Source organism: Parasteatoda tepidariorum, chromosome 1 (assembly GCF_982258835.1).
Source record: "Parasteatoda tepidariorum strain Cologne lab strain chromosome 1, Ptep-v5.0, whole genome shotgun sequence".
NCBI classification, from domain to species: Eukaryota; Metazoa; Arthropoda; class Arachnida; order Araneae; family Theridiidae; genus Parasteatoda; species Parasteatoda tepidariorum.
Window position 1 is genome coordinate 136,662,356 of NC_141755.1, and position 13,973 is coordinate 136,676,328.

General features: G+C 25.9%; 1 protein-coding gene across 2 annotated transcripts; it reads right to left on the reverse strand.

Moving 5' to 3' along the window:
- Window positions 1-289: 289 nt before the first annotated feature.
- On the reverse strand, window positions 290-9,970 carry LOC107443560 (maestro heat-like repeat-containing protein family member 1). Of its 2 annotated transcripts, XR_015428692.1 has the most exons (4): window positions 9,852-9,970; window positions 5,812-5,934; window positions 530-616; window positions 290-437 (listed from the first exon to the last, which is right to left on the reverse strand). XR_015428692.1 is itself a non-coding variant. In XM_087150053.1 (3 exons), the coding sequence occupies exons 2-3, from the start codon at window positions 5,923-5,925 to the stop codon at window positions 3,240-3,242; spliced, it is 249 nt and encodes an 82-aa protein (XP_087006179.1). In that variant the 5' UTR covers window positions 5,926-5,934; window positions 9,852-9,970; the 3' UTR covers window positions 2,957-3,239. The 2 variants fall into 2 exon arrangements, 1 of the variants encoding a protein (XP_087006179.1); XM_087150053.1 differs by lacking the exons at window positions 290-437; window positions 530-616 and adding an exon at window positions 2,957-3,374.
- Window positions 9,971-13,973: the final 4,003 nt, after the last annotated feature.

Consider the following 13,973-nt stretch of genomic DNA (forward strand, 5'->3'; position numbering starts at 1 on the left):
CTGATGTTATCTAATATTAGGTGCTACTTGGGTTATTACTTTATGATTATTACTTTATTCTCTATTCTAAACTAACCTTTTTATGGATTATGTTTCTATCACAATGCTTAAAAGAAATATAATATATTTAGTTTTAGGCAACTGATATTTATATTTAGTTCTGCATCAGTAATCACTAAACAAGTAAATTTTTTTGGGAAGAACAGCTTTTCTAAAGATAGTATAAATGTAAATCATTTGACACTATAACTGCTTATAATTTTACTATTTAGACTTTTATCAACACAAATCATACATTGGTAATAACCGGAGTTTAAAAATGCTGCTAAACGAGTATCTAAATTTATCTTACCTTAATGAAACTATCAAGCACTGTAACAAGAAGATCAGATACTTGACCTATATTTCCCCATATCTTTGCTTGCCCCATATCTTTGCTAAGAATAAGAAAACATAATGTGAGTCTGAATTAAAGTTTGGTGGTTTTTAAGCATAGGAAGTAAATAATAAAATTCCAAAAAATAATTACCTCTACTTCTTTAATAAAAGAGTAATTAATTTGTCTAAAATCATGGCAACTCTTTGACGTTTATTATCATCATTATGCTTGAAAAATCTGTTAAATAAAGAAATATGTTTTCATTTCAATGCCATTTTAAGATTCTTTTCAATATTTAAAATATAATGAAATCGGTAAAAAATTAAATAAAATCAATTATAGGCTAAATTACATAAAATAAAATTAGCAATTTCAAAAGAGAATGGAATTATCAATTAATAAACATAATTTTTAATACATAAATATTTGTAAGCATTTAGTCTCATGAAAGGATGTAATATACATTTATTTCACAATAAGTATATAAAAAAAGTAGAAAATAAGAAATAATCACTTTTTGTAACAGTTCAAGATACTTTGTTAAATAGGGAAGACATGGAGTTATATACTCCAAACACAAATGTTTTAGCTCAATCGTTAAAGATCTAAATCCTTGAATACATTCTTCAAGAAATTCCAGAGTTAAATGGGATGCATTTTAAGCAAGCTTTTCAGTGATTTGCTTGATGAAAATAGTGTTATTTGAAGGAATGCATAACCCTATAATATAGAAAATATAAAATAAGATATTTCCTAATTAATTTTATACTAATTTTATGCTCAACAATAAATACTTAATTCCTAAGTCTTTGAAAAAAATCTCAACACAGAATTTTTAAATTATCAAAAGTTGTGTACTAAAAACAAGAGAACACATCTAAGGCTTAATTAAAATCTTGAATTTCTTTTATAATGATGCTTCATGGAAAAAATACAATACAGTACAAAAAAATAATCAAACAAAATAAAATAAATTTTAAAACTAGTTATGCCGATTTTTCTGAAAGAACCAATAACAGAGTAGGTTCGAGTACCAAAGATTCAGAGGTATAAATTAATGAAAAATTAGATTTGAGTACTGAAATTCAGTAGTGGAAACAACTGAACAACTAGGTTTGAGTATCAAAGAGCCACCACAGTCAAGCTGGTAAGCTGAACAAAAATTATAACCTAAATTCAACTCAATGAAATGTGTATATGTATTGTTGCAAAACAGAGATGAGATTGCCCAAAAGGCAAAAAAGCTGAATTTCCACTTGAAAAAATTTTACGCTCGTGCAATCGTTTATTAATAAATTCCAGACAATTTAAGATAATAAATAACTATGTGCTGACATAAAATTGTGTACTAATTTATTAATAAATGAATGATTACATCGATACTTAACATTTAGTAAAAAGATAAATTACCAATTGAAAAAATAAAGCTATGAATTATATTTTTATTCAGCTCACATAGGAGACAATTATTACTTGAGAAACAAACTAGTTTAGCAAATAAAAACTACTGAGAACATACATTGACATTCCTTTTCTTTTGATATATACTGTTACATGATTTATAACAAGTAAATCAGAAACATGATTTTTTAAATTATTTAGAAAAGAAACTTTTACAATTATAATCACTATGTTCATATTATAATCTATCTAGCTAGACGAATTAATAACATTTCTCTATTAATTTTGGGCTTTAGTACATAGCTTATTTTTCAAATTACCATATCATATTTAGTACATAGCTTAAAATTCTTTTAGAACCAAAATTAATTAAGCATAATTGGCGTCAATCACAGTATGACAATTTGTTTTACTTTTCTTAAACAAATCAGTGCAATTTCCCCATTAATTTCTTTCCTCTTCAGCACACAAATTATTTTTTATTTCAATTACTATTGATTTTTTATTAGTTAGTTTTACGCAGACTCTTTTTGAAAGCATAACTATAAACAAAATCAAATCAGGCAGGCCACGTCATCAGAATAGAGGAAGACTGTATCACAAAAAGAGTTTTCAATACCAGACCAGTTGACACATGAAAAATAAGCAGGCCGAATTTGAGATGGATAGATGACCTAAAAAAGACCTTTTGGTCTTAAAAACTGGAAAACATTAGCATGAAAAAGGTTAGCCTGGAAAAAACTTCTTGAGAAGACCAAGGGCCACCCTGAGCTGTCGAGCCATTTATGATGATAAACAAAATAAAGACGTAATTTCAGATAAATTTAGGAAAACTCATTTGGTTGAGTAGTTTGCGCATGCTAACATGTTCACTTTAATCATTGAGAAATTTAGCTGGTATAAGGAATATTAAATAATTATTTATTAAAAACATGGAATTTTTAAATCATAAAAGCTATAGGCTAGAAAACTTCAAAATTGTTATTTTTATAACATTTGAAAAATAAAATAAGACCGTATTGTAACAAAATATAAAACAAAAAAAATCCAATTTTAGCATTGTTGCTCCTGAGCGATTTAATCGAAAATGTAGAACGATTTTTAGGATTTTGGGCTAAAAAGACCCTTGCAGTTGCTGTCTAAATTTCAGGGTGGTAGAAGAAACGGTTTTGGTATTATAAAAGAGACATACACACAAACAAACTGTTCATTTAATTATTATAAATTAAATGCATTTATAATTAAATTAAACGCACATGAAGTTTAAACTATAAAGGCAATACTTTTGATTACTTTTAAGACACAACAGCCCATTGTGGGCCTTGGCTTGCTGATTTATGTTATTCTAATCAAAAGTGTTTCGTTTTTAATAAAATCAAAAATTATAAATTTTAGCAACAATCAGATTCTTAAATTAAATTATGTGGCTTATATTTTTAATTTATTAAAATATTAAATTCTAGTAATCCAAAATGTTAAAATGACTCACATTTTCCATATTCTCAACTGTTGTAGTCAACAAATGCGTGACGTTTTCACACATTGCCCTTAGAGCTTCATTACTCACATAACTAGGATCACCAGGCCTTCTACTCTACAGTAATAAACACACAAGAAATTTAACCATAAAATTCAGAGTAATCTAGATCAGGGTGCATAGCCAAATTTCTCCAATAAAAAATAAGTATCTTTTTAAGCACTATCAAAGTATAGTTGAAAGCACTATATACATTAACATGATAAAATAACAAGTTTCTTACAACAAACTCTTTGCCTGATTATATTAGCCATTATAAAATGATCAAGAGATTTTTCGGTTCGATATTAGAAGGAGTAAAATAAAGCCTGAAACAGAGAATATCTAGCAAAATGCAGTTAAGTTGCACATGAGAGTGCAAGAATCTCATCGCATCCAGGTTAGTTGACGCACACGCCGACTCCCAAGTATTTCATTAAATATGTAACATGATTGGTGCTATCACACCCTACGGACCGGTACGCTGAAATGGATTGTGGTTGAATGAATTGTAAACACGTTGAATCGAACAATGTGAAAACCCTGCTTCGCAGCAACATGGTAAAGAAAAAAAATCTCAATCTCATTTTCTAAAAGGGAAAAAATTAAGCACATTTTTTTAAAACTCCCCATAAAAAAAAACAATTTTAGGATTTTTTAAAAACGAAAATCGAAAATAAGTACCTTTAAGCATTTTCTAAAATCGCTAAGCACCATGTGTAATAAGACAATTAATTAATAATCAATCAAATAAATGGATAATAGTGACTCATTTCATGATAACAGAGCTGGTGTATAATCTGGTAAAAAGTATAGAGCCCACTGCCTATTAAAATAACGTCTGTACCAAGAATGTTTGATTTCAAAAGCCTGCCGCTTTTATAAACCAAAATGTCTAAACTTAACAAATAAATTTCAAAGTTGAACTTAACAAATACTGTAAAAGCTCAATTGATTAGTACATTTGTAATTTATATTAAACATGAATTTTAATTAAACATGAGCTATATTTTCTTATAATTTACAAAAGGATTTTAAAATGTTAGCATATTTGATTTGTGAGATTTAATATTAAAAAATCAATAGAGTTGGAAAGCTTATATAAGTTTTTAAAACATTCAATATTTTCCTTTTCTATCTTAGCTTAATCCCCATCTAGTTTTTTTTTGTTTGTTGGTGGCACGATGAACTTTTTTAATTACTTGCTTTTGCAACTTAAAATTGAAAAGATTTTAATTATTTTAAGTGTATACCCAAACAAAAATTTGACTTTTAAAAATTTGATAAGAGGATGATTTCAGCATGTTTTGATATTGTTATGATTCCACTCTTACATACATGATTTCAAAAAGAAGATGATTACATAATTCATTGATTTTATTAGTGGTTGTTACTGTACTTACAAAAAGCAATGCTGAGATAAACTTAAAAATATTTTTAGACATTTTAAATTAATTGTAGTTAAACAGTTCTCAGTAATTTTTATTCGGATACTGGAAAAGATTTTCAAATGAGGGGTCCACATTAATTTTCTTTGCCAAAGATAAAAAATAACATGCATTGATTCCAATACCAAAAACATTTGGTACTGGAATCAATGCATGTTAGTGTTTGTGTTGTATAGTCATAGTCGTAACAAAAAAATATAGATGAAAATAAAGGATTCATTAAGATTATACCTATGTATGGCCAATCATGAAATCAAAAATTATTCAGGCATTCTCTTTTCTGTTTTGCACACTGCATTTTATATCAATCTAATTTTTATGCATATTGAAAGACAAAGAAAAATATCTTACCCAGGTAATATTAAATACTCAGGTAAGAGTGGGTTTAAATTAAATATTTGAAATATATCAGATATAAAATTTATTCAATGAATCATTAATTGTGAAAAATAATGAAAAAAATAACGCAATCAGAGATGAAAAAAAATTTTAAATCTAAAATATATATTTTTAAATCTAAGAAATATGTTCAAAAATTTGAATATTATTGCGAATAAATTTCAATAGCAGTTAATTGAAATTAAATGGTAATTCACAAGAGATTTTTTTTAAATTACCGATATTTTCTTAACAATCATGTTTTTTCAACTAATTTTTCATATCAGTATAATTTAAGGCAAAGCAAATTTAGTTATTAGGGAATCAGACAAAGTTTCTAAAACCAATGTGGGAAAAAACACAAACGAAATTGCTAACACGGCACTTTCAGTGTCAGCAAAAACTTACCATAAATGTTTACAAATTTTGTACAGAACTGAAGATAAAGATTGTAAAAGTTGCTTTCTTGAGCGACTTCTCATTCACCAAATCACTATTTCAATTGTACAAAAGAGATAAAAAATCAAGCTTTCTGTGTTCATACGCAAGTTATAAATTATTAAGTTAAGCTTTCTGTGCTTAAATGTTCAGTTAACAAAAGTTTATAAGTTTTTTTAATAACAACATCAACAATTCTCAAATGTGTGTAAATGGTATAAGAAAGAAAATTATAAATGAAATTAACTTACAGGTGGATCTTCCGAGAGGGCACATTGATGAATAATAAGCCAAACCAAATCAATACCACCTTCTTTCTTTAAATTATCATGATGAGCTAAAGTCACTATAGCCTGAGCAATCATTTTCTTCACCTAAATGGTAAAGTAAATTTCATAATAATAATAATAATAATTATAATAAATTCATAACAAAAATCATTATAATTACAATAATTCATAATAACAATAATAATCAATAATAAGAGTAACAATTAATAGCTCCATAATTAGACTTATAGATAAATTTATCAGATAAATATAAATAAATTTATAATTGCAGGTAATTCTGAGCAGGAGCATTACATATAGGCATTCATTAAGAAATAAGACAAACAACACAACTAACAGTTTAAGGGACTCTGAGTATGCAACCTATTGATATCTTTTAGTTAAAAATTAAGCAAAATTATTTTAGCTTTATTAATTGAAAAATTTAGTATAAGAACCAGGTAGGTGACATATTCAGAGAAACTATAATCAGGGTATGAAAAAGTGGCATCGGAACTATTTAATTACCAATTTCTTGAAATAGAGGAAAATAGTTATTTGCCTTATTTTATTTACCACTGAACTAAATTAAAATAAAAATCATGCAAGCATTACTAAAAACTAATGTGGATTGGTTACGTTTAATTAAAAATGCAAGCAAAAACTCTGTTAGATTAAACATACCCATATTGATGCAATCACTTTATATTATATTCTCTGATTCATCAATTCACCCAAAAATGTCACTTCCTAGTCCTTTTACTAAGCTTTTCAGTTGTGTAGGTATAAATCTTTCTGTTTTGAGCACTAATTCGGAATGTTGCTCAGTACTGATTCATTATTTTTTTTAATTTACTCCATGCAAAAAATGGGTATTCATCTAGTTTATACATTAAATAATTTAGATATTTGCATGAGAGTCTTTTTCATGAAGGACATTCTGAATAAGCCTCTTTGAAATACAAGTTTATAAGCATGAATTTCTTTGAATGAAACTTTGCCCATAAGTAAACTAATTATAAATAAAAGCAAACTTAACTTTTCATAATTCAAATGTTCAATTATTACATAAACAAATAAAGTTTTAAAAAAAATAGCATACGAAACAAGGTTTGAGAAAAGCTTCTGCATACAAATGATTTTTAAAGATTAATAAAAGGGCTATAACCTCAAAAGGATTCCAATAATTTTTTTAAATATTTTTTGACGCTTAAATGACACCTTCTAAATAGCTTGTTTTGGTAGCATAAATAGTTTAACATTTGCAACTAAAGTTATTTTCCTGATTATGAAAAAAAAGTTAAAATTGATTTCGTATGAAATATTGGAATGAATAGTTGAGTTAAAGTAACATCGTATTTATGAAATGGGACTTTAGACATTAGTTCTCAAAAATGAAAGGCCGTTGCAATAAGAGTTTTTATAAGAAGCATAAATTTTATAATAATATATAAAATAATAATACAGAAAATAATGACTCAAATTATATTACAAAAATATTTTAAATTATGGGGTAATTAGAATCAAAATCCTTCTTTTATATTTATTCAATTCCTTTTTTTTAAAAAAAAATCAGGCTAGTTAATATTTAAAAAATAATGAACAACTTTGCAACAACAGATTTATAACAAAAAATTTAAATTTATAAATGCATATTCCTTAAACAAATGAGTCCTTCATCTATAATTAAAATATCATCAATAGAAAGAATAATAATAAGATTTAACAAAACAGAGAAAAATAAATAAATAAACTACGTAATAAGCACAAATGAAAAGATTTGTAAACTAGTTAGTTACATTTGTTTTAAAATTTATTTCTGCTCCAACTTAATTTACTACCCACTTGAAACGCTCAGTCTTTTTCTTATTGACAAATTTTTGCATTTCTCAATTTTACTGTAAAGATTTAATTTAATAAGTCTTTTATATCATTAATTCCATATTTTTAACGTCTGTAATTGAAGTCAATACTTGTATAAGTAGTTTGTAATTTTTTTCAGCTATGGAGCCCTAAATGATCAATCTTTGCTTGACAAAGTCTCAACTATACAAATAAAGTTCATTAGCAGTTGTGAACAAAAAACTAAAGAGAGACTACCAATTATTTTAAAAATATTTAATGTGAAGAATTACTTTTTTTGTCTTATCATTGTTGAAGCCTTAAAATCAGGTTTTATGTTAGACAGTTTAGTTCACAGATCTAAAATGGCATCTAGTCTAGTTCGTGATTTGTTTTTAACGAATGCATCAGCTAAAAGTGAACAAAATAAGCTGAATTAAGATTTTCATTGAAGCTAAAAAGGAAAATTGATTGATATAAAAGTTGAGAATGGTTATCTCTTATCAATAAAACAAATTTCATCAATGTTGAATTAATTTTTATTTCGAATTGAAGAGTTTGATGGAAGTAGTAAAAACCAAATTTTCATGAATACATCTTTTACATTGTTTATCAATATATATATTTTTACCATTTTACTTAAAAAATTTAATGAAAATAACAAAAAATTTTATAAATAGTGGACTATTCATGATCAAAAATTATAATTGGTAAAATAAAAATTCATTGCCCATAGCTCCTGTGACCCTTTCATGGAAACCTAGGGATACATACAGTGTTGTCACAGCAAAAAAGGAACAAAAATAGTTGCTTTTAGTAGTCTCAAGAAAGAAAATAGTTGCCTAAAACTACGAAAATAGTTGCCTGAACAGAGTCAAAAATTTATCAAAAATAGTAGCCAAATAACTAAAATTATAGCTTATTTGTCGTATAGTATGATTAGGACTGGGTGATGTCAGAAATTTTAAATCGAGATATATCGCGATATAGCGAATTTAGCATATGTTCAAAAATTACCTATGGCAAATCTTTAAATCAATCAAAAATAAATAAAAAGAAATTAATCTATTACAAAAGAAAATACTAATTCTAAACATATTCCACTATGACATCAATATCATTGCTTAATATTTTCAATTAAAATAATAAAGAAGTCAAAGTAAAAGCAAACCCAAGTTTTATTTCATTATTCTTAAATTAAAAATGATTTATGATTTATTGGTTTAAAAATAACACTACAACAAAATTTTACATACATGCATTAAAAATTAAAAGAAAAAAAAACGAAAGTAGAAAACAAACCAAAGAAATGTTCACTTTAGAAAAGAAAAATATTTTTTTTAAAATTATATGTTGAAAAAACAATCATGCTTTTGAAACATCATTAGACCCTCTTTTATTTAAAATAATAAAAAGTAGTATTAACTAATGGTCAAATTCTGTACTTAATAAATGTAAAAATATTTCTTCTTTATTATTTTCTTTTTTGAAAATAAAATCGACTAAAGATTTATTTGTGATGATACTGACTATCTAAAAAATTATAAAACAAACAAGCAATGAAAGAATTTTAATAAAAAATTAAAAAAAAAAATGCTTTAAGAACTAATGTTAAATTAATCAAAAGCATCAAAACATTACTAAATTCTTTATTTAATTTGTAAAAAAATTATTTGTTTTAACTGTACTACGCACATTGTAGGCGACAATAAGTACATGTTAGTGAGGGGACTGAAAAGTAAAGTTCATTTTTGAACTTCGCTAGGAGTAAAAAAGTCTCCTAATAGTCGCCTAGTACAGAAAATAGTTGCTTTTTTAGCCTTTTCAGGCAAAAAAAAGTAGCCATAGTCGCCTAAGGCCGAAAATAGTAGCAAATAGTCGCATTTTAGTAGTCTGTGGCAACCCTGTACACAGAACACTTTTTGTGAATCGCTGGTCCGTACTATAGTACCAAACAATGGAGTATGCCTTCAACTTTTTTCATTTATGTCTATTATGTTGTTTTCTCTTTAATATATGACATACCTTATTTGAAGAATCTAACACTGGTTTGATGCCTGATATAATAAATGGAATCTTTCCAGAGATATGAGTTTCTAATATACATCAAATTTTTAACTAAAAATGAAATAAATATTAAAATGAACTAAGATGATTGATTATCAATTAGCAAGAATTACCAGATGAGTTGATCAAATGTCTGAAAGGGCTCCAATTTTATAAGATTCGTTTCCACTTTCCAACCTTTGAAGCAAGAACGCAACCAGACGATTGGAATACAAAGATGCTAAAAAAATAGTGAGCAATTTTAATGTAAATTTATCAAAAAATTAAATTTGATGAAAGTTCAGGCTTTTGACAAGAAAGAAAACAATTGCTGAGGATTATTCGGTGAATATTAAAAAAAATATTACCCTGTTTAGTTTTTGTTCCAATGATTAAGTTTTTATGAACTAAAACTGATCTTATTAGTTTAAAAGGATGACTTTAATTATGTTATGAAATGAATAATTCTAAGGAACTGAAGGAATATATACTGGTACATATGATTTAAGACTTTTAAGATTTTTTTAAAGATATTTAAAAATTTATGTTTACAATTAGTTAAACATAATTGAATTACTGTTAAAATGAATCATAACAATACATTTCAAATTATATAACTGCTTTAAACATTGTTTTATAATAATATATAATACTTGAAAATGCTTGATTCAAATTAATTGAAAATGGAATAAAAATGCATCATAACTCTACTGAAAAATAGGCAAACAAACAAAAATAAATAAATTTCTCATTTACATTTGAAATTTAAAAAAAAAAAAATTCTTTCTTTATACCTTATTTTTTTTGTAGCTTGACAAATATTTCTATATAGAATGACTTAATTTATATATTAAGCAAATCAAACTTTAAAAAAAGGTAATTTTTTAAAATTTCAAAACTATTAAAACCATTTAAAAAACTTTAAATCTTATATTTACAATGCTTTGTAAATTTATACATCAGTGATTACATTTAAAAAAACATTTGATTTAAATAAAAAAATTTAAAAAAAAGAAGTAAATTTAAATGATGATTTGAATTGTGATTCAATTCCACATACGCTTGTAAATGGAAAAGAATTTCATCCACTTCAAAGGTGCATATTTTTGAGTTTCAAAGTATTTGTATCGAGTTTATCTTACAGAATTTTAAAGTAAATCTGTTGCAGATATACATTGGCATGTTTTGTAAGTAAGCTTAATAACATGTAAAATGATCCAAATAACACAAACGATCCAAATAACACAAACTTCTACACAACGCATGATGCAAAGCCTCATATTTTAAAATCTGTGCTATAAAGATCTACTATAATATTATTTAAGAATTATTAAGAAATTGGTAATATTTTTCCCCTAAATGGAAATATTTGAAATCGCTGGATAGTTTATCATATTTTATAAACCCAAGCATTAAAGTAACTTAACCACTTCCCTTTCCAATTATTTTGAAAAAAGAAAAAATGCAAAAAATCAACATGATTTTTTTTATTTTATTAATAAATACAAGGAACTAAAACAGAGCACAATGTTTGAAGTTGAAATTTGAATTTGTTTTACATGTAAGAAACATTTAACTTAAAATTAGTTTACTATCCAGAATTATCTTGGGCAAATGAAATAAGTCAAATATTAGTCTTTGTATGATAGTTCTTAAAACAAGGGACAACACAAAATGATATGAAATGGCAACACAAATGAAGGAATACGCCTTTCTTTCAATACTCTTATTACTAAGGCCGGGATTTTGATGCCTTTTGCTCTTTTTTGCATTTTTGAACATTCTTTGTCCTTTAGAGCATTTTTTTAGATTTATAGGGCATTTTTCTTTAAATTTTTCGGCGTATTTTGCATTTTAAAGCATTTTTTAAATTTTTTGTTAATTTTTTCCAATTTTTATTACTTTGTTATAATTTTTTATTATTACACTGGCTTCCAAACAATGAAGAAAATCTCTAAGATATTAACAGGTGAAGCAACATCTTTTCAAATTGAAGAATAATTGTCAGTAAGTGAGACCGTCTTTTTCAAGTACGCACCAATAACATCAGTAGACGTTGAAAGAAGCTTCTCCAGGTATAAAAATTTACACTCAGACAAGAAACGCTCGTTTACATTTCAAAATATCAAAGAAAATTTAATAATCCAACGTAATTCTGATATTTAGTAATATTATGAGATGGAAGTTGTTATATTCATTACAGTTTTTTTACAAAATGAAAATGTTTTGGAGTCAATATATTTTCCTTTTTTTGTTATTTTAGGATATAAAACATATTTTTCAAACTTTAATGAACAAGTATTGCATTGCTTTATATTTTTTGTAATGACTCATAATAATTTTAATGAGTAAAACATTGTTTTAGTTCAATATTTTTACTTTATTTTAGTCATGTCATAAAGCATTTTCAGCGCAATTTTCTCATTTTTAAGGGCATTTTTCGCACTTTTTATGGGGAATTTTTTGCACTTTTTAAGGGCATTAATTGAGATTTTTTAGGTCATCAAGATCCGGGCTCTACTTATTACTATGTAAATTCTGCAACCATCGTAAATACAATCACACGAAACTCGTGAGCAGTCCCACAGTCCAACAACTTTTCCTAGATGAAGGTTGACAGTGTCGATAACAACACTTCCCAAATTGGTGACCCGAACGTGATGCGAACATGTCTACCTTGACAGAAAAGCTCACTTCGATTTAAACTACTTCGATGGATGGTCCACATTTGAAAGTTAACTTGTGATAGTGACATTATTCACCTCCTCGTGCTGTTGCCACTCAGTTTTGATCACATATAACTGGGACTGGGCGATATTAGAAATTATATATCGTGATGCATCGTCAGTTTTGCATCACGATATAGTATTTTTGAATTTCATTTACTTGTAAGGCACAGAAAGTCAGATTTCTATCAAGACTCCATACTCAGATTGATTTAAATCAATTTATAAATTTGAAGATATATGTGTTTTGCTTAGGAAAGATATTAAATAAATTGACTACAATGCAATCTTACTTAAAGTATTTATTGAAATGTTTGTTTAGAAATTCCTAATACGCTTAAAACAAAGTGTTAAAAACTTTTTTTACAAATTAATATTTTCTTGTACTATTATGCATAAATAATTGCATAATTATTAAGTTCGATCTTAATGTTCAATTTCTAAATGAAAAAGTAAATGCAAGTTTTGTTAAATTTTCTAAAAATGATTACGCAAATAAATGAAATATTTCTTAATTTAAAAATTAATAATAAAAAGATAAATAAAATTGAAATTTATCAATATATTTACCTAACAGTATAGAAAGAAAATTTAAAAAATAAGTTCGTTAAAAATTATTTGTATGTTTAAAACAACGTGCTAAATAAATTTTAGAAAAAAAAGGCTTTTAAAACAGTATTTTTTATTGTTATTATTTCAGATAAATAAATTAAATTGAATAATGACCTAATTATGAACGAAAAACAAAGTAAGGTTTAATTTCTTAAAAATAAGATCAAAAGAATTGTGATATTCGATAATATATTTAGCTAATTAACAAATAATATGAAAAGAATATTTTTAAAAAAAATTATTATACTCTTTAATAAAACGAAGTGCTAAATGATTTAAAAAAATGAATAAAATACACTAACCTTTCAAATTTTTTTGAATAAACAAAGTTGAGTGATTTATGTCCAAATCCAAATGACAAAAAATAAGTTTTGTTTTAACTTTATTTCTAAAAATAAAAACAACAAGATTTATAAATTTAAAATCAGTAATAAAACCTATTAAATTAATAGGAGTTTTATCCAAAAGGATTTTAATAAATGAAAAGAAAGTAAAAAAATAACCTAACAAATTTAATTCTTTATGGGCGCCTTAAATTATATTTCCGATAATTTTCAAATTTAAAAATAAAAAAAAGTTTTCTTAAAAAAAAACTTATCTAATTAATGAAGAAACTCCTCTTTATATATTCTTTTAAATAATAGATTGCCTTCAGAACAAGGTAACATCGGCGATCACGAAGTTAGTCCCACTGAAAATAATCTACAAGAAACGATATCAAGTCGCTACAAAAAAAAAAAAAAAAAAAAAAAAAAAAAAAAAAAAAATAAGAGGTGCGACAACGAACATGCGAGATTACGATATATGTTCTCAAAACTGATTCTGATTCTACAGCTCACCAATCAAGGCCATTTCAACATAACGAAACGAACATCGTCTTCCACAGCGCGAGTCGACATCGGAACGTAAGAGAAGAGT

Excerpts from the sequence above, each read along its gene's own strand:
- LOC107443560 (XM_087150053.1), bottom strand. The coding sequence starts at position 5,925 with ATGATTGCTCAGGCTATAGTGACTTTAGCTCATCATGATAATTTAAAG. Across the intron at positions 3,375-5,811 it reads CCCTCTCGGAAGATCCACCT|AGTAGAAGGCCTGGTGATCC; the intron begins GTAAGTTAATTT and ends TTATTACTGTAG.